Source organism: Diospyros lotus, chromosome 2, assembly GCF_014633365.1.
Source record: "Diospyros lotus cultivar Yz01 chromosome 2, ASM1463336v1, whole genome shotgun sequence".
Lineage (NCBI taxonomy): Eukaryota > Viridiplantae > Streptophyta > Magnoliopsida > Ericales > Ebenaceae > Diospyros > Diospyros lotus.
The window spans coordinates 39,540,711-39,568,348 of NC_068339.1; the positions used below are offsets into that span (position 1 = coordinate 39,540,711).

Genomic DNA, 27,638 nt, shown 5'->3' on the forward strand with positions numbered 1-27,638 from the left:
GGACATCAAGATCTTTTTGGGTTTCGGGTTTGTCATTAATTTGTTTGAGATTGGGGGTTCTGCATGTGAAGGTCAGAATTATGTTAATTTTTATAGAATAATTCACTGATTCTAGACTTGCAACACTTGAAAGATAAAAGTGAATTAGAATGGTAGACGAGGATGACTTTCAAAGACTTATTGATAACTCAAGTCCACAGTGGAGACCTTTGAGCGACCACTGCCTATGATATATTGTCATGCAGTTTGTTCTTCTTATATGGTTCCTGTATTACTACAATTACACTCTTTGTGCAATCAAACAGACTGCAAATTAGATTATACACTTGGATATTCACTTGAGCTATATTAGTGATACAAAATTCATGCCTCAAGTATTAAAAAAATAGTTGTCAGTAGCTTGCCCCACTGGATGGTAAGCTCATGGAATCCCTCATATGGATATGATTTCACTAGATGAGTTAGTAGATAAGTGTAGATTAATAAGGATACAGGAAATGAGAAATCTTGAGTCCTTTTCTAGGGTGGCAATGTTTCTTTCTGAACTTTTATCCTCTTATTCTCTATTCATTCCAAGTTCCATCCCCACCTACCAATACTCTTGGGTATTGCATTCACAATACTTAATTAAAAATGTAAAGGAATTGAATGTGGTTTCTACTTTCTTGGCCACATTATGGTAACTGGTTGGTGCCATTGCTGTTCCATTACTCAATTTGCCTTCTTAGTATTGTTTGATTCCACGTGTTACTCTTGGTGATTTGAACTATGTAGGTTAGATATAGCCTTTTTGTATGGTAAATGAGCTAGGAAACACAAGTTATTAGAAGGTTGAATGAATGACATGTATTCATATTGGTTATCTGTTGTATTGGGAAAAATATCCTCAAATTATTGCAAACATGAAAAGGATGTAAGATGTGTGGCCCCTTCAGAAGAGATTTGCTTTTTAATTTCTCTTGCATCAGTTCCTGCCACAAAATTAAAATAAAATTTAATGTTTATTTGTGCATATGCATACATTTTTTAAGGGATGTTTAAACTTAGTACAGTATTATTAAAGGCCCAAAGCGCACAAGAGTGTTGGAATCTGAGGTTAAGGCACAAGGCGAGGCGCATGCTTGGTGGAACTAGGTGCATGCTAACTAAAAAAAAAAAGAAAAATATATGTCCTAGTTAAAGAATAAGGTATAAAATAGACCTAACTCCTAATAGCATATTCACTAAATATGTTATTAAGAAAATTAAAAAATTCAATATATTAGTGTTATTAAATGCCCAAGAAGCACTAAGCGCACAAGAGTGTTGGACCTTGAGGCGCAAGGTGCAAGGCAAGACGCACACTTGGTAGAACTAAGTGCATGCTAACTAAAAAAAAGAAAAAAAGAAAAATATGTCTTAGTTGAAGAATAAGTATAAAATAGGTCCTAACTCTAATAACATATTCACAAGCTAGTGTCATAACCTTAGGGGTATACTTGTAATTAGGTTGCCATTGAATAAGCTAGTTGTACCAATCAGTTACTACTTTAACTACTTGTACCCTTCGGTTAAGACACTACAACTAAAAGGAAGAGCCTATAAAAGGGTTGTGTATAGGATGGGAAGAGCCTATAACAGGGCTATGTGTAGAGGATGGGAATTATGTTGAGATAATTCAAATTCTTTCCCTCTAGATTTCTCTTTCCTTCTCTTTTCTCTCTCTCTCTCTTAATTCTCCCTCATCCTTTCAAACTCTCCCTCCCTTTTCTACAGTGTTCTAAAAGGCGGGCTAGGCAGCTGCTGGCTGCCACGAATACCTTCAAATTGCCCCCTTAGGTGTCGGGCCTGATTAATCGGGCTCGGGCGGTGCCTAGGAGGCCGATACGACCAAGGCAACGCCTCCCAGACGTGTTTTTTGTGCCCAATTTTCCCTCCCTCTTATATCCTCTCCTCTTGTGACTGTGGTTTGGGCTTGTTTGTCGCTCGACTCCATCTCCATCCCAGATCAGATGGATCTAACATCCGACAGCCGGATCTGAGCGACGATGATGGAACAATCGGATCTGGCGTTGCTACAGGAAGGAGACGATGATGAAATAACAGCGAAGTAGTGGCGACGATGGCCAATTGGCATGGGTCGGCTTGGGTTGTGGTCGCATTGTAGTGGACGATGGTAGTGATCTCCCTGCTAGGCTCTGATGAGAGCCGAGGATTTGCTAATAACTTTATATATATATATATATATGCATAATATTATACATATAATATCTGTTTATAACTTTATATATATAAATAGAGATAGATTTATATATATATGATTTGTTTTATATATATATATATATATGAATATATATGTATGTATGTGTATTTGAGATCATTGTTCTAAAAGGCGCTAGGCGCTAGTCGGGCGGCAGGTTGGCACCTAGCGCTTAGGCTGGGCTAGATGCTGCCTAGAATTTATTTTTATTAATACATTAATAAATATTAAAATAAATGATGTAGCAACACTTGTTGCTTGCAAATATTAAAATATTTGAAACATTAACAAAGGCATAACAAGGCTTGTTGTGCAGTGCATTAACAAATATTAAAATAAGTTAAATAACAAAGGTAGCAACAAGCAACAAATATTAAAATAAGTTAAATAACAAAGGCATCAGCAACGCTTGTTGCTTGCTTATTGCTTACCTGAGGGTCGGAGGTGGAGCAAGATGAGGTATAAGAGTTTGGTGGTAGGGGGACGACTGGGGTCGACCGCGGAAACCAGAGAGAAAGGAATGACGGTCGGCGGCGTCGGCGAGTCCACTGTTCACAAGAGATAATGGTGGCGTGCAACGAGAGAAACTAAGATAGAAAGGGAAAGTGATTAGAGACGGAGAGAGAGGAACGACGGTCGGTGACAATGGCAACCAAAGAGAGCAAGCGGCAACAGCGACTCCACAAGAGACAGTCAGTGGCGGTGCCCGAGAGAGAGAAGGCCCAGGCGGTTCATGGGGCTAGGCGGCTGCCTTGGCTGACTACGTGCCGCTCAGCACCGATTAGTCGGGCTGGCGTCTAAAGGGGCCGATTAGGCTAGCGCCTCGTCGGCGCCTAAGTGGCCGTTAGGCCGATTTTTAGATCGCTGTTTGAGATAATTTAAATTTTATTTAAATAATTTTTTTATGCATCGCCTAGGCCCCGTGTAACGCTTCGCTTTTTTTTTTTTCCAAAGCACATGCAGTGATGCATGATGATGCTAACAACCATATGATAATCTATGGGGCGTTTATGGAAGCATTTGCCAACGGAAGCAAATGATCGAACCTGAATCTTTTAAAACCATAAGCTAAACAATTAAGGCTCAACTTGACATACCTTGATACAAAATGGGAAACTAGGGATCATTTAGACTCCCTTTTTACAACAATTAAAAACTCACACTTAAAATTGCAATACATTGACTTTTACAAAACCAAAATATAAAAAAACTAGTTATCTGAGAACTACTTCATTCCCTTTCCTTTGGCTCGATTCTGGAGCACCTATCATGACTAGCCCACCTAGAACATTGAATATTTCAGGGTATGAAACACCGGTTAGACAATTGTATCTAAGTGAGTGCATTAAAGAAAGAAAGCATGCATGTAAATGAGTTACGCAAAATGACGTAAAACCACCCGTGTGGAAGAGACGCCGAGGTGTTGCAATCACCCCGCTGATCCATCATGTTCTCATATCTCCATGACTTTTTACCAGTCTAACATGAGGTCTTCACTTCATCTAGCCACACGCACCAAGTGATGTATGACAAAGAGAGAGGAAAATGTTCGATTTAAAGGAAAGACATACTATGCAAGTAATCACCCTTACCCGTATGAAGATAAATGTTCGGTATGTAGCAAAAGGATACAAGAAACACTCACCTTGCTGTTTTGGATGCGGTTGGACACTTTTCACAGGATTCGGGAATAGTTTTCTACAAAAATCACACATTTCCGCAGTTCAAACTTAAAATATTTTTACATAGGGTCTTAGGAATAAAATCAAAGACCAATATTGAAAAATTTTGAGGCAGGAGGACCCCACACACGTCGGGGGAAGTCCCCCCACGCGCCTGCATGCGCAGCAGGTAGTGGCGCGTGGGCTGCACGCGCCGCCCCCTTGCCCCCCCCTCCCGGGGTGGTTTTGCCCACTTGCTATTTTTTGGCCCTTCTCATTCATCCGGACTCCGTTTTGACCCCCTTTCGAGTACATGCGACCCTTATTCAATCCTTTACCCGAACTCCGGAAAGAAAATGGACTTACTTCGCTGTTTGGACACTGTTTGACGAGGTTTACGGTAGCAGCCCGACTTTTCCGACGAAGCGTTTTTCACCTCGTTTTTGGGTAGAACTTCTCCTCTTAAATTCACCTCCTTGCCCTCTTGTCTAATGGCAAAAATGATCCATCCAAAGGCCTAGTATTTATAGACAACCCTGGCAAATTCGGCGCGCCACGTATCGCTTGGATAAGAGAGCTCATCATAAGTTTCGTAGGATCGCGCCATATGTCCTTTGGGATTTGTGCCTTTGCAAGTCTTTGTGACAAGTGTTCCCTCAGATGTGTGCTTCCACGTGGTTATTTAGATTTAATCATTGCCCATCATTGCACTTTCAATAATTAGTTAGCTCCATTTGTTTTTCTTAAGTACCTAGTCACTAGATATTTCAAATTTTCCACAAATGACTCCTTAGCTCAAAAATTCTTTGCCCTTATAACACCTGAGCCCTAGAATTGCTTAAACCTTCCGAAATCCTTTAAGATGATGATCTCTTGCATTAGCCTCCATGATCTTTCGGAAAATCCTTCATTTGTTCCTTGAAAATTAACCAGGAATTACACATGTGCCTACCGAAACTTTCGAGTTCAAAGGAAATACTTTATTTCTTGAATAACAACTCCTAAAAAAACTTCGGGTATTACATCCTCCCCCACCTGAAAAAAGATTTTGTCCTCGAAATACACTCCTAGGTCTCCATATGGTTGAAGAGGGGTGGGAACTTCTGCTGCATTTCTTCTTCTCTCTCCCACTTCTGTTTTGCCCTTGGAAACTTCTCCCAAGTCCCATCATCTGCTTGTAACTCAACTGTCTTTAATTGGCAATTAATTTTTGCATTGTATTTAGTAAAGAAATCCATTCCCAAGATTATGTCAAAATCTCGAATATTTAGGGACGTAAGTTCGACTAGAAACTCACTATTCCCCAATACGATTCGTCCATCCCCATAGCCCGTATATGTTTCTACTTGTCTTCCAAAAGGGGTATATATAATATCAGGGACACTAGTTCTCCCAATTCCAACTCTAAACAGTGTGCCAATGCATGCGATACAAATGAATAAGTAGACCCTGGGTCTATCAATACTTGTACTGGTGTATCAAGAAAGATCATTGTACCTTATATTATCGATGGGTTGGCACTGGCATCTTCTCTCATCAAACTAAACACACGTCCCCGCTGCAGCCCCGTGCTTCCTTTATTTGCCCCGACTTGAACAATACCTTTCTTCTGTGGGGCAGTCGCGAGAGATATGACCAGCTTCTGACAAGTGAAACACACAGGCCCTTTTGGGCAATCCCGAGCCATGTGGCCAGTTTCTCCACAAGCATAGCATCCCTGGATTCCGGTCCTACAGGGTTTTCTTGGATGATATTTCTAATGTAATACCCAAAGTTTTTTAGGCGTTGTTCAAGAAATAAAGCACTTCCTTTGAAATCGAAAGTTTCAGTAGGCACATGTGTAATTCCTAGGTAATTTTCAAGTAACAAATGAAGGATTTCCGAAAGATCATGGAGACTAATGCAAGAGATCATTATCTTAAGGGATTTTAGAAGGTTTAAGCAATTCTAGGGCTCAGGTGTTATAAGGGCAAAGAACTTTTGGGTTAAGCAGTCATTTGTGGAAATATTGAAATATCTAGTGACTAGGAACTTAAGGAATCAAATGGAGCTAACTAATTATTGAAAGTGCAATGATTAAATCTAAATAACCATGTGGAAGTACACATCTCAAGGGGACACTTGTCACAAGGGCTTGCAATGACACAAATCCCAAAGGACACATGGTGCGATCCTACGAAACTTATGATGAGCTCTCTTATCCAAGTGGCGTGCCCAGATTTGCCAGGATTGTTTATAAATACTAGGCCTTTAGATGGATCATTTTTGCCATTAGACAAGAGGGTAAGGAGGTGAATTTTTGAGTAGAGAAGTTGTAACACCCTAGGTGTGAGTGTGAATTTAATTAAATAAATTATGAAAATAGAGGTATGTGGCGTTCCAGAATTGTCCTAGATTGATTGATGGAAGTTTAAAAATTTGAGATATGTCTAGAAGGGCAATATGATAATCTGGATATTATCCCATTAAAAGAGAATTATTATGGCTGAAAATATGTAAATAAATTCTATGTGAAGGATTTAATTTTAATTAATTTATTGAGAAATATTGGATGGCCAAGATTGTGGGTTGGTGGCCAAATAGGTGTCAAATAGTGACATTTGACAAGTTCTCAATGAAGAAGATGAGATATTAAAGAAATAAGAAATGACTAAATTAAGTGTATGAGTGACACTTGGCAAGATCTCATTAAAAGAGAAGTGAGATTTAATTAAAAAGAAAAGAAAAGAAAATGGGTCATTCTTGCCTTTAATGAGAGCCATCATTATGTTGCATGAAGAAAATGCAAAGGAAAATAGAAGTTGGCCATGCAATTATTGTTGAAAATAGAAGAATTAAATAAATGGGAGAAAAATTAAAAACTCGAGATGGATCCAATGGATGAGATGTGGTTTTGGAATGGGAGTTGATCCAAGGACCACAAATGAGTCTTAAAAATTGGCATGGATTGCTAATATAATTAAAATTAATTTTTAAGGGATTAGAATGGATGATTGGGATAACTCTTAGGTAAGAATCAAGGGTTAAGACAGTGTTATCTTTAAGCACATGGATTGTGTTTTTTTGAAGGGTAGAGATTCAATCTCCATTTTAAATTCATGATTAGAATTAAAATCTTTTTTTCCAAGGGTTGTGTTTCTTCTCAAGGGTAGAGATTGAATCCTATGTGATCAAAGGATGAGATTAAAAATTTATTAAGCACATGGATTGTGCTTGTAGTGAAGGGTGGAGATTAGTTCTCTCAAACCAATAAAATCCAAGGATTTAGATTAAATCTTGGAATGGAAATAATTAAAGAAAAAAGAAAAGATAGGTAATATAAAGAGGAAGAAAGAATAGAAGGCCAAATTTCTTGGCCAAGAGTACAATTAGAAGAAGAAAAAGAATAGGAGAAGAGAAAGGAAGGTAAGATTCTTGCACTTGGTTTTTCTTAGAAAAGAAAAGAATAAGTCTTCTTAATCATTTTCATCTCTTAATTTTAGAAATCTTCTAATGTTCGAAGAAATTCTCTTTAGGTTGTTGGAAGCAAAGAGGTATCTGGAAGCAATCGTTTGAAAGGCATCTAAGAGTTAAGGTAAGGGATGACCTCATGGGTGGTGGTCTTGCATGTTTAACAAATGTTTGTTATGAGTTTCATGTGTTTGCAAGTATATATGCAATTGTGTACTATAGTGGACCTTTGGCCATAAGGAGGACTAGAAGTTGGGTAAAGGGGTTGGTTGAAGTCTCTACCTTGAAAGAATGTGAAGGCTAGGAGGACTACCCATATTTGCATTACATCTCGCATTACATGGTTATTTTTGCTCTCATTTGCTTTGCATTGCACCCTTATTGAGCAATAGCTCATAAGGTCATTTTGGACCTCTTTGTAGGTGGTGAAAGCTCAAAGGGAAAGAGCATCTTAGAAGGGGTAAGGGCTATGAGTATAGAAGATTAGTTGTGTAACTTTTATATCTTTTAATGGTGTTTTAAAAGTTTGATGGAGTTTAAATTTGAATATGTATCCTAATTTGGTGTATGTTGTGCGAGTATCTCATGATTGTATGGCCTTATGTTGGGTGAATGTGAGAGATTTATGTTTAAACTTATGTAAATTAAAATTCTGAAATGTATGAGATTTAAAAAAAAAAAAAAACCAGCAAACACATTCACCCCAACATAAATTCCCAATTGTATATATACTTGGGCCAGTGCGGCCCGCGTGCGCGACTGGGCTCTTGTTGCCCCTCTGATGCTGTTTTAATTTTTTTTTATTTTATTTAAGATATTCCTGGAATTTTTGGAATAAAAACAAGTTTATATAAATAAATTAATGTAAATTTTGAGGCATTTCCAAAAAATTCCTATATTTTGAAAAATAAAATAAAGAGTATTTTCCTTGAATTTTGAGAAAAATGGATGAGAAAACTTGATGTTTGAATTTCAAAACTTACTTCCTAAATGATGGGAATTTGGTATATTTTTAAAATAAATAAAAGGAAAATAAAAGGAGATTTGGCTAAGGAAAAATTTATTAAATTTTTCAAAAGGAGTTTAACCCAATTATTTTGTAAGGATATTGAGAATGAGAAAATGGGTTAATAATTAGGCCAAATTTATTTTCTAATAATTAAGGCCTTGTGCCATAGTTAAATTAAGCGAGCGTGATTTGCTTTGTCGAATTCTAGGAAATGTCATCTTTGGCTCTTCATTAATAGCTAGAGAAGGGTGACGCTTCACCAAGGTTTTGGGTTTTATTTCCGCGAGATCGTTCCGATATGTCCCCGAATCATTGAGTAGACCGAAGAGAAGGGCGAAGTCTAGTTCTTACCTAGGACGTTTCTTATTGAAACATAGTCTGTCTCTTCATTATTGCTTTAGTGAGTGAATAGTTAATTGATTATTCACGAGTAACACTCGTAAGTGAGAGCGGGGTGTTACACATGAGACCTTGACTTCATCTAGTCACACGCACCAAGTGATGCATGACAAAGAAAGAGGAAAATGCTCGGTTTAAAGAAAAGCCATGCTATGCAAGAATCACCCTTACCCATATGAAGACAAATGTTCAGTATGCAGCAAAACGATACAAGAAACACTCACCTTGTTGTTTTGGATGTGGTTGGACATTGTTCACAAGGTTCGGGAATAGTTTTTTGCAAAAATCACACGTTTCCGTAGCTCAAACTTAGAATATTTTTACATAGGGTTTTAGGAATAAAATCAAAGACCAAAACTGAAAAATCGTGGGGCAGGGGGACCCTACACAAGTCGGGGGAAGGCCACCCACGTGCCTGCAAACGCAACAGGCAGTGGCGCGTGGGCTGCACTTGTCGCCCCCCCCGGGGAGTTTTACCCACTTGTTGTTTTTTGGCCCGTTTGAACTCATGCGACCCTTATTCAATCCCTCTACTAGACTACGGAAAGAAAATGGACTTACCTCGCTGCTTCGACACTATTTAGCGCGCTTTACGGTAGCGGCTCGACTTTTTCGATAAAGTGTTTTTCATCTCGTTTTTGGGTAGAATTTCTGTAATGCCCCGTTCCCCACTTACGGGTGTTATTCGTGAATAATCAATTAACCATTCACTCGCTAAGGCAATAATGAAGAGACGGACTATGTTTCAATAAGAAACGTCCTAGGTGAAATTAGGCTTCGCCCCTCCCTCCAGTCCACTCAAGGATTCAGGGATATATCAAAACAACTTTGTGGAAATAAAACTCGAAACCTTGGTGAAGCGTCACCCTTCTCTAGCTCTTAATGAAGAGCCAAGGATGACTTTTCCCAGGATTCGACAAAAAGAAGCAAACCACGCTCGTTTAATTTAATTATGGCACAAGGCCTTAATTATTAGAAAATAAATTTAGCCTAATTATTAACCCATTTTCTCATTCTCAATATCCTTACAAAATAATTGGGTTAAACTCCTTTTGAAAAATTTAATAAATTTTTTCTTAGCCAAATCTCCTTTTATTTTTCTTTTATTTATTTCAAAAATATATCAAATTTCCATCATTTAGGAACTAAGTTTTGAAATTCAAACATCAAGTTTTCTCATTCATTTTTCCCAAAATTCAAGGAAAATATTCTTTATTTTATTTTCCAAAATATAGGAATTTTTCGGAAATGCCTCAAAATTTACATTAATTTATTTATATAAACTTGTTTTTATTCCAGAAATATCTTAAATAAAATAAAAAAATTTAAAACAGTATCAGAGGGGCAACAACAGCCCAGTTGCGCATGCATGCTGCACCTGCTGCGTGCGCACATGCTGTGCACGTCTATTGGTTTTTTTTTTTTTTTTTAATCCCATACATTCCAGAATTTTAATTTACATAAATTTAAATATAAATCTCACTTTCACTCCAATAAAAGGCCATACAATCATGAGGTACTTGCACAACATACACTAAATTAGGATACATATTCAAGTTTAAACTCCATCAAACTTTTAAAACACCATTACAAGATATAAATGTTACATAACTAGTCTTCCATACTCATAGCCCTTACCCCTTCCAAGATGCCCTTTTCCTTTGAGCTTTCATCATCTACAAAGAAATCTAAAATGACCTTATGAGCAGCTATTGCTCAGTAAGGGTGCAATGCAAAGCAAATGAGAGCATAAATAACCATGTAATGCGAGATGTAATGTAAATATGAGTAGTCCTCTTAGCCTTTACAATCTTTCAAGGTGGAGACTTCAACAAATCCTTTTACCCCAACTTCAAGTCCTCCTTATGACCACAGGTCCACTAGAATACACAATTGCATATATACTTGCAAACTCATAACAAACATTTGCTAAACATGCAAGATCACCACCCATGGGGTCATCCCTTACCTTAACTCTTAGATGCCTTTCAAACGATTGCTTCCAAGTACCTCTTTGCTTTCAACAATCTAAAGAGAATTTTTTCGAACATTAGAAGATTTCTAAAATTAAGAGATGAGAAGGATTAAGAAGACTTCTTTTCTTTTTTAAGAAAAACCAAGTACAAGAATCTCACATTCCTTTCTCTTCTCCTATTATTCTTCTTCTTCTAATTGTACTCTTGGCCAAGAAATTTGGCCTTCTATTCTTTCTTCCTCTTTATATTACCTCTCTTTTCTTTTTTTTTTTTTTAATTATTTCCATTCCAAGATTTAATCTAAACTCTTGAATTTTATTAGTTTGTGAGAACTAATCTTCACCCTTCACTACAAGCACAATTTATGTGCTTAATAAATTTTTAATCTCATCATTTGATCACATAGGATTCAATCTCTACCCTTGAGAAGAAACACAATCCTTGAAAAAAAAGGTTTTAATCCTAGCCATGAATTTAAATTGGAGATTGAATCTCTACCCTTCAAAGAAGCACAATCCATGTGCTTAAAGATAACACCATCTTAGTCCTTGATTCCTATCCAAAAGTTATCCCAACCATCCATTCTAATATCTTAAAAATTAATTTTAATTATATTGGCAATTCATGCCAATTTTTAAGACTCATTTGTGGCCCTTGGATCAATTTCCATTCCAAGACCACATCTCATCTATTGGATCTATCTTGAACTTTTAATTTTTCTCTCATTTATTTTAATTCTTCCATTTTCAACAATAATTGCATGGCCACCTTCTATTTTCCTTTGCATTTTCTTTATGCAACATAATGATGGCTCTCATTAAAGGCAAGAATGACCCATTTTCTTTTTCTTTTCCTTTTAATTAATCTCACTTCTTTTTTAATGATATCTTGCCAAGTATCACTCATACACTTAATTTAGCCATTTTTTATTTCTTTAATATCTCATCTTCTTCATTGAGAACTTGTCAAGTGTCACTATTTAGCTCCCAACCCACAATCTTAGCCATCCAATATTTCTCAATAAATTAATCAAAATTAAATTATTCACATAGGATTTATTTACATATTTTCATCCATAATAATTCTCTTTTAATGGGATAATATCCAGATTACCATATTGCCCTTCTAGAGACATCTCAAATTTATAAACTTTCATCAGCCAACCTAGGACAATTTTGGAATGCCACATACCTCTATTTTCATAATTTATTTAATTAAATTCACACTCACACCTAGGGTGTTATATCATGTTAGACCGGTGAAAAGTCATGGAGATGTGAGAACATGATGGATTAGCGGGGGTGATTGCAACACCTCGACGTCTCTTCCACACGGGTGGTTTCACATCATTTTTCATAACTCATTTACAATATGCTTTCTTTTTTTGATGCACTTACTTAAATAAAATTGTCTAACCTGGTATTTCATACCCCTAGAACATTCAACATTCCAGGTGGGTTAGTCGTGACAGGTGCCCCAGAATCGAGCCAAAGGAAAGGGAAGGAAGTAGTCATCGGATAGTTAGTTTCTTTATGTTTTGGTTGTAAAAGTACTGTATTGTAGTTTTAAGTGTGTTTTTAATTGTTGTAAAAATGAAGTCTAAATGATCCATAGTTCTCCATTTTGTATCAAGGCATGTCAGGTTGTATTTGTGTTAAAGCATATAGTGAGAGCCTTAATTGTTTAGCTTATGGTTTTAAAATCTTTCAGGTTCAATCCTTTGCTTCCGTTGACAAAGGCTTCCATAAACGCCTCATAGATTATCATATGGTTATTAGCATCATCATGCATTACTGCGTGTGCTTTGAAGAAAAGAAAAGCGGGGCGTTACAATTGTGGGCTAAGGAGTCATTTGTTGAAAACTTGAAATATTTAGTGACTAGGTACTTAAGGAAACCAAATGAAGCTAACTAATTGTTGAAAGTGCAATGATGGGCAATGATTAAATCTAAATAACCATGTGCAAGCACACATCTCAAGGGGACACTTATCACAAGGGCTTGCAAAGGCACAAATCTCAATGGACAGATGGCACGATCCTACGAAACTCATGATGTGCTTTCTTATCCAAGCAACACATGATTCGCCCAGATTTGTCGGTGTTGTCTATAAATTTGGATGGATCATTTTTTCCATTAGACAAGAGAATAAGGAAGTGAATTTGAGAGGAAAAACTCTACCAAAAAATGAGGTGAAAAATGTTTCGTCAGAAAAGTTAGGCCACTATTGTAAAATGTGCCAAACAGTGTCGAAGTAGCGAGGTAAGACCATTTTCTTTCCATAGTCCGGCAGAGGATTGAATAAAAGGTCGCATGGGTTCGAACGGGAGTCAAAACAGAGTCCGTACGAAAGAGAACGAGCTAAAAAATAGCAAGCGTGCAAAACTCCTCGGGCGGCGCATACAACCCACGCGCCACTGCCTGCTATGCGTGCATGCGCGTGGGTGCATGCACGTGGGGGGCCTTCCCCTGGCTCATGTGGGGTCCCCCACCCCATGATTTTTCAGTTTTGGTCTTTGATTTTATTCCTAAGACCCTATATAAAAATATTCTAAGTTTGAGTTACGGAAACGTGTGATTTTTGCATAAAACTATTTCCGATCCCTGTGAACAGTGTCCAACGAAATCCAAAACAGCGAGGTGAGTGTTTCTTGCATCTTTTTGCTACATACCGAACATTTGTCTTCATACGGGTAAGGGTTATTTCTTACATAACATGGTTTTCCTTTAAATCGAACATTTTCCTCTCTCTTTGTCATGCATCACTTGGTGCGTGTGGCTAGATGAACTCAGGGCCTTATGTTAGACTGGTGAAAAGTTATGGAGATATGAGAACATGATAGATCAGCGTGGGTGATTGCAACACCTCGGTGTCTCTTCCACACGGGTGGTTTCACGTCATTTTTCATAACTCATTTACATGCATGCTTTCTTTCTTTGATGCACTCACTTAAATAAAATTGTCTAACCTGGTGTTTCATACCCCTGGAACATTTAACGTTCTAGGTGGGTTCCAGGTGGGTTAGTCGTGATAGGTGCCCCAAAATTGAGCTAAAGGAAAGGGAATGAAGTAGTCATCGGATAGCTAGTTTCTTTATATTTTGGTTGTAAAAGCACTATACTATAGTTTTAGGTGTGAGTTTTTAATTGTTGTAAAAAGGGAATCTAAATGATCCCTAGTTCCCCATTTTGTATCAAGGTATGTCAGGTTGTATTTGTGTTAAAACATATAGTGAGAGCCTTAATTGTTTAGCTTATGGTTTTAAAAACTTTCAGCTTCGATCCTTTGCTTCCGTTGGCAAAGGCTTCCATAAACGCCCTATAGATTATCATATGGTTGTTAGTATCATCATGCATCACTGCGTGTGATTTGGAGAAAAGAAAAGCGGGATGTTACAGTGTAATCACCCTTACCCGTATGAAGACAAATGTTCGGTATGTAGCAATAGGATGCAAGAAACACTAACTTGACTGTTTTGAATGCAGTTGGACATTGTTCACAGGGTTCGGGAATAGTTTTATGCAAAAATCACATGTTTCTGTAGCTCAAACTTAGAATATTTTTACATAGGGTTTTGGGAATAAAATCAAAGACCAAAACTAAGAAATTGTGAGGTAGGGGGACCCCACATGCACGGGGGGAAGGCCCCCCCGCTCGTAGCAAGTAGTGGTGCGTGGGCTGTACGTGCCCCCCCCCCTCGGGGTAGTTTTGCGGCTTGCTGTTTTTTGGCCCATTCTCCTTCGTCTGGACTCCATTTTGACCTCCGTTCGAACCCACACGACCCTTATTCAATCATTTACTGAACTACGGAAAGAAAATGGACTTACCTTGCTGTTTCAACATTATTTGGCGCGTTTTACATTAGCGGCCCGACTTTTTCGACGAAGCGTTTTTTACCTCGTTTTTGGGTAGAGCTTTTCCTCTCAAATTCACCTCCTTACCCTATTGTTTAATGGAAAAAATGATCCATCCAAAGGCCTAGTATTTATAGACAATCTCGGCAAATCCAGGCGCATCACATGTCGCTTGGATAAGAGAGCTCATCATGAGTTTCGTAGGATCGCGCCATGTGTCCTTTGAGATTTGTGCCTTTGCAAGCTCTTGTAACAAGTGTTCCCTTGAGATGTGTGCTTCCATATGGTTATTTAGATTTAATCATTGCACTTTCAACAATTAGTTAGTTCCATTTGGTTTTCTTAAGTATCTAATCACTAGATATTTCAAGTTTTCAACAAATGACTCCTTAGCCCAAAAGTTCTTTGCCCTTATAACACCTGAGCCCTAGAATTGCTCAAACCTTCCAAAATCCCTTAAAATGATGATCTCTTGCATTAGCCTCCATGATCTTTCGAAAATCCTTCATTTGTTCCTCGAAAATTACTCGAGAATTACACATGTGCCTACCGAATTCGGGGGAAACACCATAAGCTAAACAATAAAACCCTTCATGATTTGAACCCACATGTGCCTATCGCTCGATGCGGGATGTTATAGGTGGTATCAGAGTCGACCTTTGGTGAAGGCGGTTTGATGAGGGCGGGGAGTGGCGCTGGGGCTCAAGGGCCTATACAAGGAGTGGTTTCTGCCAGGCTTCTAGGATTGCAGCCTCCAAAGGGGAGTAGATCTGAGACCAATTGTAAGGTCACATGACGAGGATGTCATGTGCTCAAGAGGGGGAGAATGTAATACCCCAAGAGTTCAGAGAAGGGTAGTATATATCGATGATAAGTAAGGAAAGAAATAACACCAGCTGGATACCTTTTGAACTGAATGTAGGTAAAGAACTTCCGGGTTAAGCATGCTTGAGTTGGGAAAGCTTAAGGATAGGTGACCCTTGGGAAGTTCGAGTAGGCCCATCAGGGTAAGTTGTTCTGGTTCTTCTTATCGCTCGATATAGGATGCTACACCCCGCCTAGGCGTTAGGCCCCAGCTTGGCGGCCGACTAACGCCTAGCGCGTTTTTAAAACACTGATTTTCTATCCTTTCTCTTGGTCCTTTATAATTTCAGAACTAGCCTAAGCCTCATATCAGAGGCTTGACAGCATGTTATCAAGAAAATTAGGGTTGCGTTCTCTTTACTTTTTAATTTTCAATTTTGAGTTTTGAATTCATTTTCAGTTTTCTGTTTTGGTAGTCTGTTTTTAGAAAATTAAAAACGTGTTTTTTTTGTTATTTTAAAAAACTATTTTTTAAAATAGAAAATTAGAAAATGCGTTCTCTTTGAAATTTTGAAAATATTTTTTAATGATATTTTATTCAATAAATTTGATTATTAAGTAAATTATAAATATTTAATATTAATATATTATTAAAAAAATATATACATTTTAAAGTTAATGAATTTTGTAATATTTTTTCCCATTACAATAGTAAAATATGAATAAATAAATAAATAAATATATTTTGAATTTTGAGTTTGTTTTGAATGAAAACACTCAAAACAACTTTTTGTTGTTTTCAGTTTTTTTTACATTTTTTTTTTTGTTTTCAAAAATACAGTTTTAAAAACAGTAAAGAGAACCGCGTTTTCATTATTTTAGAAAATTAAAAACTAAAAATGACTTGAAAACAGTAAAGAAAACGCAACCTAAAAAATTCAACATATACTAACTAAAATAAATATTAAAACAAGTTACGTACTTGTAAATTTCAACAAAATACATCCCATCATATTTCAACAATTGACATATAAGCATCACAAAAGTTCAAAAAACTTTTAAAGTCTTTAAGTCAACTTAAATTAAATCTTAAACAATTTATAGGTTTTAAAATCTTAATTAAGGTTAACTAATTAGGGAGATGATGCAGTGAGTTTGAAGGAGGAGATGTGTCGTTTGAAGAAGAGAGAGCCGAGAGTATCTTTGGTTTGACAGTCTTTTCAGATTTTTTTCTTTTTTTTATTAACTGACTTATTTAATATTTATTTATAATTAGAATTGAAATCTGAAAAGTTTCCAATTCCTATTAAAAATTATAGCAATAAACACTTAAATAGTAAAAATAGTTTAAAAAAGAGGCTATGCCTGAGGCTGGTTTGTGCCCACCTGAGAGCATTCCAGGTGCCAAAGGCGCGCCTATGTGCGGCGCCTTGCACATAGACGCGCCTTTAATAACACTGTTCTCTGTAGTTCTATCTTTTGGATTAACTAGGAGTGAAGTTGACGCTTTTGTTTTCTATCACCATGTTCCTAGTGGTGTCATCTATTTGATGTCTATGTGGATGATATTATCATTTTTGACAATGATGAGTAAGGGATTTTGCAGTTGAAGGACCATTTGCATTCTCATTTTTAGACTAAAGATTTGGCTCCACTAAGGTGTTTCTTGGGTATTGAGGTAGCTAGATTTACGCATGGCATTTGTATCTCTCAAAGGAAGTATGCTTTTGATAATTTGGAGAAGATAGGGAGGTTGGATTCTAGGTGCATTGATACACCTATGTGTCACGGAATCATTATGTAAATAAGAGCATTCTATAGTGGAAGGGGTATAGTTGTAATAAGTAGTAGATGGGCAGTTACAGCACATGGCTGTCTTAATTCAAATGTAATCTCAAATAGTGGCGCTAAGGCTAGAAGTGTATAACCAACCTTCGCCACTAGGAGAACCATATTTTGGCAATACAATTGGATCGCTCTTTCCCTCCAAACTTCTCTAATTCTCTCTTTCTCCTTTTCTCTCGCTCGTCCTCGCCCTTAATTCTTTTTGTTCTTCGATTTTACCAATTCTCACGCAATTCAATCAGAATTGCGAGAGAATTCGCCTTGTCAGGACTCCATCCTGACAATTTGGTATTAGAGCAATATCTTGGGCATTTAAGAAGGAATGGCTGACGGAACTAGAATGAAGCAGATGGAGTTGCAGCTCCATCAGGTGTCAACAACGATTGGGGAGATCCAGAGTAGGATGGAATCGCTGGAGAAATCAGTGGATCGATGAATTGATGGCGAGGTGAATGTGTGGCGCGAAGAGAGCAGATCGTAGGCGGCCAGATTGGAAGAACAAATGAGGGAGCAAGGGCAGGCCCTTAGAGATCAGATGTAACAGTTTGTTTTGATGCTCACTCGACAAACTCAGGTTCGTATTTCCCCTGAGTTTCCTACGAGAGACAGATCGAAGCCAATCCTGCATGGACCAAGCGGTATTGGTTGATCGGAGGGATTGGCGGAATTGGAGGTGGAACCATAGGTAATGGAGGAGAATTTAAAAGTTCGGCGGCAAGGCCAAGGATCGGGGTCACACTATAGTGGTCCTCATTTGCCTAAGATGGAGATACCATTGTTTGATGGTCATAATCCGAGGTGGTGGTCGAGGCGCTGTGCAAGGGTGTTCAATTTGCACAATGTGACCAAAGCTCAGAGAGTTATGCTAGCGGCAACCTATTTGAACGATGAAGGAGATGCCTGGTTTCAAGGTTGGAGTGGAGTAAGGGAAATTTGTTCGTGGGAAGAATTTGTGGAAGGATTGTGCAAATGGTTTGGAGAGAAAGGAATGTTGGATGTGGTCGAAGAATTCAACAAATTAAGGCAAGGCGGATCAGTGCAAGCCTATTAACAGAGATTTGCAGAGTTGAAGGCTCTGATGTTGCTCTCTAATCCCACCTTAACTGAGGGGTATTTCGTATCAAGCTTCATAAGTGGCTTGAACGAAGAGGTTTGACCTATAGTCAAAATGTTTCGACCCAAGACAGTTCAGCAAGCCGCAGAGTGTGCCAAACTTCAAGAGTTGACGGTGGAGGCATTGGTCAAGAAATAGACTCAAGAAACAGAGGGGTCTAAATAGGGGATGGTAGACGACACCCTTGCTAGCAAGTAACAGGGGATGGGGAAGGAATGGAGGAATTGTTGGATCAGGAAGCAAAGGAATACCAGCCTTACCCCCACCTTCCCAACTGATGCAAGGAAATTTGACAGAACAGAGGCGATTAGCAGGCCTCTGTTTCAGGTGTGGAGACAAGTACACACCTGGACATCAATGTAAAAGGCAGCTATTGCTTCTGGAAGGGGAAGAAGAAGTGGGAGAAGAAGAGGATGGAAACGTTGTGGAAGAAGAAGGGAAAGACGGGAAGGTGGAGATATCTTTGCATGCCTTAAGAGGAGTGGTGACTAACAAAATCATTAAGGTGGAAGGGAAGGCGAGAGATAGTTGTCTGATGATTCTGATTGACAATGGAAGCACTCATAGCTTCCTGGACGAAGGGATTGCGAGGAAATTGAAATGTAATCTTACGAGGACATAGCCGTTGGCGGTAATAGTGGCTAATGGCCAGAAAGTTCTATGCAAGTCTGCCTGCGTGGGGTTTTGTTAGCAGATGTAGGGTGAAGACTTTGAGGCTGATCTGCGCTTACTTAAATTGGGCGGATGCGACATGGTCTTAGGGGTTGATTGGATGAGAGAAGTCAGTCCCCATTTGTTTTGACTTTAACAAAATGGAGGTAACATTTGAGAAAGGGGGTAAGAGGATGACTCTAACTGGCAGTGCAGAGATAGGGACTTGTAAAATGATTTCAGGCAAGAAGTTACACAAATTACTCAAGAGCAAGTGGACGCAAGTAACCCAGCTCTTTTCGGTACATGCTATAGAAGGGAAAGAAGACACAGCAGACGAAGGGGTCACACTGCACTCAATGGAAACCACAACAGTCCCTTGGGAGGTAACTCAACTGGACTCTCTTAATCTACTCTTAGATGAATTTGAGGACTTGTTTGAGGAGCCTAAGTCTCTACCACCCCCACGACCCATAAACCACACTATCAATCTCAAACCCAACTCAGAACCAGTCAACATCCGTTCATACAGATATCCCCCAAAACAGCAAGCTGAAATTGAGCGCATGATCAAAGACATGCTCAGTACTTCTGTTATAAAACCAAGCATTAGCCCTTATGCCTCTCCTTTGTTATTGGTTAAAAAAAAAAAAAGATGGCAGTTGGCGATTTTGCATCGATTACTGCCAACTCAACTTTCTCACCATCAAAAATAAATTCCCAATACCCATCATCGAAGACCTATTAGATGAACTACATGGAGCCAAGGTGTTCTCTAAACTTGACCTTCGATCCGGGTACCACCAAATTAGAATGCACCCCAATGATATATACAAAATTGCATTTAGAACCCACCAAGGGCATTATGAATTCTTGGTAATGCCCTTCGGTTTGACTAACGCTCTAGCCACCTTCCAAGCCCTTATGAATCAAGTATTTGAGCCTTACCTACGCCAATTTATTCTGGTTTTCTTTGATGACATTCTAGTATACAGCCCCACTTTTGCCACACACTTAGAGCACTTAAGAACTACTCTACAAGTCCTCCGATTCAATAAGATGTATATTAAGAAGTCTAAATGTGCGTTTGCACAAGCACATGTGGAGTATCTTAGCCATATCATTTCTGAGGCAGGTGTCAGTACAGATCCACAAAAGATAGCCGCTATGACTGCTTGGCCTAAACCCCTTAATGTGAAAGCTCTTCGTGGATTCTTGGGTCTCACTGGTTACTACCATCAATTTGTCAAGGATTATGGCATCCTCAGTAAACCACTCACTGTGCTGCTGAAGAAAGAAGGATTCCATTGGAATGAGAAGGCGGAGGAGGCATTTGAACGTCTGAAAGCTGCTATGAGTAATGTACCGACTCTTAGCCTACCTGATTTTAACCAACCCTTTGTATTGGAAACTGATGCTAGTGACAGCGGAGTGGGGGCAATCCTATCGCAAAGCGGCAGGCCATTGGCCTTCATTAGCTAAGCTTTAGCCCCTAAACATTTAGGCCTCAGTGTGTATGATAAAGAGCTCATGGCAGTGCTAATAGCTGTAGAGAAGTGGCGACGCTAGTTGGAAGGAGGGCAGTTCATCATAAAAACCGACCATGAAAACCTTAAGTTTTTGTTACAACAGAAACTTCACACTCACCTCCAACAAAAGGGAATGTCCAAACTGATGGGACTCGACTATGTGATTCAATATCGGCGAGGCTAGAAGAATAAAGCAGCGGATGCTTATCTTGGTGTGTGGAAGAAGGAGCTTCAGCGGCTATCACTGCAATTACTCCGGATTGGTTCCGGGAAGTAACGACTAGCTACACACAGGGAGATTGGATTAAGGACTTGATGGAACAAATGGTCCTAAATCCTGATAGCAAACCAGGGTATTCCTTACGGAATGGGGGCTGAGATATAAGGACATAATCATAATTGGAGACGATGAAACGCTCAAGCAAAGGATCTTAGAAGCTTTACATGACTTTTCTGTGGGAGGTTATTCAGGAATACACAACACTTACAGCAAGGTCAGACAATTGTTCTTTTGGCTGGGATTAAAGAGAAAAGTACTGGAGTATGTGAAGGGCTGTGACACGTGTAATCGTTGTAAACATGAAAACATTCACCCCCCAGGCTTACTACAACCCTTACCATTGCCTGCCTAAGCATGGACTCATATTAGTATGGATTTCATCGAAGGGATGCCAAAATCGGAAGGAAAGGATTGTGTGCTAGTAGTGGTGGACCGCATGACCAAATATGCCCACTTCTTGGGTTTATCTCACCCTTTCACAGCACAGGAGGTGGCTAGGGTGTTTTTGGATCATGTGGGCAAGTTATGTGGGCTGCGTTAGGTGATAGTTTCAGATAGAGATAAAGTATTTACCAGCATTTTGTGGAAGGAACTAATGAAGTCTCTCGGAACACAGCTACACATGTCCTCTTCTTATCATTCGGAAATAGACGGCCAAACCGAGAGGACAAACCAGTGTCTCGAGACATACTTAAGGTGTGTGTGCCTTACGTATCCTATCGGGTGGCACAAATGGCTTTCATTAGCTCAATGGTGGTACAATACTACCTATCACTCCTCCCTCAAAATGACCCCTTTTGAAGCTTTATATGGATACCAACCCCCATTCTTACCACTGGGTGGAAAAAGCAACCATGTAGCCACGGTGGACGACTATCTAGCTCAACGGTAGCAGATATTACAGACTTTGAGAGAAGAGCTCACCAATGCCCAGAACATAATGAAACAATACGCCGACAGAAAGAGGAGTGAAAGATTTTTTGCTGTCGGGGATCTAGTGTACTTGAAACTACGCCAAGCCCAGTTGAAGACTTTGTCTCCCAGATCAATCACTAAGTTGAGCCCCAAATTCTATGGACCCTACGAAGTGTTAGCTAAGGTCAGCCAAGTGGCTTACCAGCTCAAACTGCCTGAGGGGTCCCTCATCCATCTTGTGTTCCATGTATCTCTCCTCAAATGCTCACCCGGCACAAATGCAGTTAGTTCTGTCCTGCCATCCATCACCCAACCAGCTCAACAAGAATCGGAGCCCATCGCTATAGTGGATAGGAGAATAATCTACAAGCACCAAGCCCTTATAACTGAGGTCCTGGTACACTGGTCCAATCTCCACCTTGAAAACAACACTTGGGAATACCTTCCCGACCTCCTGAAACAGTTTCTGAGGGCAGCGGGACTTCTACAAATTACTTGAGGACAAGTAATGCTTCTAGCAGGGGGGAATTGTCACGGAATCATTATGTAAATAAGAGCATTCTATAGTGGAAGGGGTATAGTTGTAATAAGTAGTAGATGGGCAGTTACAGCACATGGCTGTCTTAATTCAAATGTAATCTCAACTAGTGGCGCCAAGGCTGGAAGTATATAACCAACTTTCGCCACTAGGAGAACCATCTTTTGGCAATACAATTGGATCGCTCTTTCCCTCCAAACTTCTCTAATTCGCTCTCTCTTTCTCCCTCTCTCTCTCTCTCGTCCTCGCCCTTAATTCTTTCTGTTTTTCGATTTTACCAATTCTCACGCAATTCAATCAGAATTGCAAGAGAATTCACCTTGTCAGGACTCTATCCTGACACTATGGATCCTAACTCTAAGCTTGTTCTTAGACAAGGGGAGCCTATTCATGTTTCGGGGTGTTAGAGGATACTAGTTGGGAAGCTGAATTATCTTATAGTGACTCGACCAGATACTACATTTGCTGTTAGTGTTGTTAGCCAATTTTTGGATTCTCCTTGTGATGACTATTGGCAGGCCTAGGTGTGTATTTTGCAACATATTATGAGTTCATCTCTTAAAGGTTTATTGTTTGAGAATGAAGGTCATATATTCAGGTGATTGGTTATGCAGATGCTGATTGGGTAGGCTGTCCATTTGATAGACAATCCATTTCTGACTATTGTGTTTTGGTTGGAGGTAATTTAGTTTCTTGGAAGAGTAGAAAGCAACATGTTTCTAGATCTAGTGCTGAAACTGAGTGTAGAGTCATGGCATTAGCTACTTGTGAGCTGATCTGGTTGAAACAACTTCTTAAGGAGTTGCAGTTTGGTGATTTAAGTTCATGCAGTTTATGTATGACAATCAAGCTGCTCTTCATATTGCCTCTAATCTTGGTTTTCATGAAAAGACCGAGCATATTTAAATAGATTGTCACTTTATGCCAAAAACTAGTTTCTAGTGAGATTTCTATAGCATTTCTTGGGACTAGGGATCTGGCTATCAGGGAAATTCAAATTCTATGAATTCTATGAATATGCATTCGTGCTTCTCATTCAATTAGATTAGCTTTTTGTTGCTATTCCTTGGCACCAAATAACTGCCAAAGTACAACTCGAGTAGCTGGTTAAGTACAACAACTACCAACTAATTAACATCTTGTAAGCAAAAGACAAAATCACCCCTAGAACAACCGTAGGGTCCTGACAATTACCATCCCCACAGCCTGCATCTAGGCTTCCAAACAAAGTTATTGACCTCCCATCCTTCGAAATGGTGACTTCCAGCTTGTTGAAATCAAAGCTGATTGGACTAATAGTCCGTGGCCAATCAACTCCCAGCACCACATCACATCCTCCTAACTTCAGCAATCTCAGGTCAGTCTCAAACAATTCTCCTTGCATCTCCCAGTGGAAGTTTACACGAGCAGACCTGCTAATTATCTTTTCTCCATTTGCCACAATCGCAGTCTGTGGCTGCGTGCTAGTTAGCTCACAGCTTAGCTTCTTGGCTGTCTTTTCATCCAAGAAGTTGTGTGCTTCCACTGTCAATTAGCACCGTAAGTCTATGATTCCGAACCCTCCCTTCCACTTTAATAGTTTTACTGTTAACCTAGCCTCACAAGGCATGCAAAGAGATTGCACCATCACCTGATCCATCAACTTCTTCCTCTTCTACTGGAATTTCTTCTATTTCCTCTGTTTCTTCGTCTCCTCCCAGCATTAACAATTTCTTCTGACACTGATGACCAGGTGCATATCTTTCTCCACATTTGTAGCATTGACCGGCCTGTCTCCTCTGCTCCATGGTTCCAGATCTTACTCCTACTGGCTAATTCTCCATTGCAGTAGGTTGCCCAGTAGGCACCTATATGTTTGGCTGGTCTTCACCATCTCCTTCCCAACTCCTCGATTTATCACTGTCTGATTTCCTCCAAAAGGAAACTTCTGCTTCTTCATAATGGCTTCCACGGTCATCTCCTGCAACCTCACACTTTCTGCAGCCTGTTGGACTGACTTTGGCTGTATCATTTTGACTGTTGGCCTCAACTCTTCGTTCAAGCCGCTGATAAAGCTCGAAACGAAGTAGGCCTTGCTTAATTCGGGATTTAGATTGATCATTAAGGACTTGAGTTCCTCAAATTTTGCCTAATATTGCTGGACAGCGCCTTCTTGTCTCCGCTTATTAAATTCTTCCACTACATCGACTAAGTTTTGATCACCAAATCTGGCACAAAATCCTTCCACGAAATCTGTCCAATTGCTGTCAGTTTGTAATAGACTCCAGCCTTGGAACCAAGACTCTGCCACATCATTCAAATATGCAGAGGCTAGATCCACCTTCTGTTTCTCCAGTACTTGATACAACAAAAATAGCTTCTCACAACGCCTTATCCACCACCGAGGATTCTGGCCTTCAAACATTGGAAGATCAAGCTTTGATGTAGCCCATATCGCTTGCCTTCTTCCCATAGCTCTCTCCTCAAAGATCTCTCCATTAGCAGCAGGCTCTACTTCAAAATCCAAAGAATCTGCTGCCCTAAGGGCTGGTCCAAGTCCAGGAAGGATTGGATCAGTCCTTTCCCTAGGAGGAAAGTCAGGCGATATCCTTACCTGATTCTGCCTTGCCAACGTCATCATGAAATTCTGCATCTGTTCATGAATTTGGCTGCCGAACTCCTCATGTAGACCGCCTATTTCTGTGTGCACACTGCCTACTTCCGCACGCATCTGATTGATCGCGTTATCAAGCTTCTTCTTCATCGTCTCTTCGATCGTTCCTACTTGATTCTGCAATTCCGACACAGAAGTGGTCATCTGCAGCAGTTGCGACTCCATCTGCTTCATCTTGTTTCTGTTCGCCATTGTTGTCTCTGATCAAGTCTAGATCTAAGGCTAAGGAGTGTTGCTCTGATACCAAATTGTTAGGTCCTCAGGACTTGCAAGGTAATTAGCGCAGAATTGAGAGAAGGATGCGGAGAGGGGGAGAAAGAACAGAGGGAGGCGGGAGAGAAGAAGGATTGAGAGGGAGAGAAATCGAGGGAAATTCAAATTCTATGAATATGCAACTCATTCAATTGGATTATCTTTTTACAGCTAATCCTTGGCGCCAAATTAACTGCCAAAGCACAACTCGAGTTGCTGGTTAAGTACAACAGCTACTAACTACTTAACATCTTGTAACCAAAAGAAAAAATCATCCCTAGAACAACCATAGGGTCCTGACACTGGCTGACCTGTTTACTAAAGCTCTTCGATGTCTAAGGATTGAGTACATTTGTTCCAACCTAGGCACATATGATATGCATGCACCTACTTGAGGAGGAGTGTTGAGAATTCATATTAGTTTGATTATATTAGGTGATGTATATATTAGTTGTACCTAGCTTAGGTAACTTGTATATAGCTATTACAGTGTTTCAGTATAAATATTTGTAACCCTAGCATAACAGAATTGAATTAGTTTTTTTCCTCCAATCTCTCTTTCCCCTCTCATCTTTTCTCTCAGTTTTGTATATCATTTCACAGCCTCAATCCGCGTTGAGCTCTTTCCTGTATCTGGAGGCAAAGTTTATCTGTGAAAAATATCATGTGTAAAACTGCTGAGTGTTTGATGATATTTGCTAGTTGTATTGTCTGGAGGAAATGTTTTCAAACGCAGACAATCAATAGATTGAAAAAGAGATGGGTTAAATTGGGTTTCCTTGGAAAGAGTTTTTTCCATCAAAAGGGCTCTATGATGGTTTTATTTGCTTGGATGGCAGCTTTTGTGATTATTTTGATGGTTGGTAACTTGAGTAAACTAGATAAGGTTATCCCTATATGTAAGTAGTCAGGCAAATTGATGAATCACTTATGTTAAGTAGAAAGCTGGGTGATCATGCATTCTCCTGTTATTTCGTGATCTTACTGCTTGGCCTTCCTGCAATTTGTTTGGCAGTTGGAGGTGGGTGGTCAACGATTTATAAGCAAGTAGGTTTTAATGTGTGGATCCTATTATTTTTTATTCAGTGCATACTTGGTGGTCTAAGTGGAAGGTTTTAGGAGGTTTTGTGATGCCAATATACAGGTCAAAGACTCTTTCTTTCATTGAGGCAGAGGGAAGATGTGAATCTAGTCCCTACAGGATGTTGTATAGATAACTGATATTGTCATTTTCTTTAGACAAGCACATCCCCTGTTGGCATTTTTGCTGGTAGATTTTGGTAGTGTCCAGAAGGAAAAATGTGTACTGGTGCCGAAGTTTTAAGTCTTCAACTATTTGGTCAAATGCTTATCACAAACAAACAAACAGAACATCAAAAAATAAAATAAAATCAAGAACAGAAGACGGCCAAAAAAAAAAAAAAAATTGTTACTATTAGGTCAACTGAAATTGGACCGTGATTTCTTTTTTGACATCAAAATATGTTAGGCTTGCTATAGTTTCTATGGAACTTAGGAACATGTTACAAGTTTGAAATTAACAAGAACTTATATCTTTTAACCTGTTACATAGCATTTCCAAGTTCTTAACCAGGCCTTTAGTGCAAGAAAAAACCACGCAGGCTACTAAGTTCATCTCTGCTTGTGCTCATATTATTGCTGAATGTTCACAGTTGACACTTTGTACCAGATTCATAAATACATAACTACGTTAACAAACAAACAAATAAAAAAAGTATGCTAGGGAAAAAATATGGTACTTTATTAATGTAAACAACAGCAACAACAACATGTCAAGCTTTAGCCCAATTAAGTGGGGAAAAGCCAATACAAAAATATGATAGGAGAAAAAAAAAGGCTAATTTATATGAAACTCACAAATAACATGCTAGTTATGTTTGGTATCTTTGAAGCTGAGTTGTCTTCTATTTACGAAATCTTAGTATAGTCAACCGGATCGATAGCGTTGTGTTCTGGAAATGTCTTGAGAGGGGAAGTAGAAAAACATGAGGTTGTCTTAATGGATTTTTATTTTGTATTTGATGATCTCTGAGTCTACTTACCTGAGAATTTTATGTTACTTGGAAGGAACAAAACACCAATCCCATCAAGATTACTTGGAAAGAGCTGACAAAGCGCGGAGTGAAAGACTTTCTTCTGTTTCGTCTTCAGCCAAATGATCGATGGAAGATCTTTATGTAGGGTTGGTTTTAGTACATTACTACTCAACAAGAATATGTGAATTTTCCAAATTCAATATCTCTCTTTTTTTATTTTTTCACTTCCTTTTATTTATATTTGTGTTTGATGCTTCTCTTTATCCATAAGAAGTAGTTGCTGCAAGTCCCATTGGGAGCAAACTTACGTTTTTTGCCTTGTAACTTGAGATAAAACATATTGAGTGGAAGCATATGGTGCTGAGAATTTTCTTCCAGTTTCCCCTGCAATTGAAATCCCATTCTTTGATAA

At 39.1% G+C, this 27,638-nt stretch overlaps 1 protein-coding gene across 2 annotated transcripts in view; it reads left to right on the plus strand.

Moving 5' to 3' along the window:
- LOC127794594 (uncharacterized) overlaps nucleotides 1-27,638 on the plus strand; it is a 52,275-nt gene extending 24,637 nt beyond the window's left edge. The window contains exons 2-3 of one of the 2 annotated variants that reach the window (XM_052325830.1): nucleotides 7,416-7,474; nucleotides 27,258-27,638. In XM_052325830.1, coding sequence (XP_052181790.1) covers nucleotides 7,416-7,474; nucleotides 27,258-27,371 — 173 coding nt within the window. In that variant the 3' untranslated portion in view covers nucleotides 27,372-27,638. The remainder of the gene's footprint in view (nucleotides 1-7,415; nucleotides 7,475-27,257) is intronic. The other variant, XM_052325831.1, reaches the window with a different exon arrangement.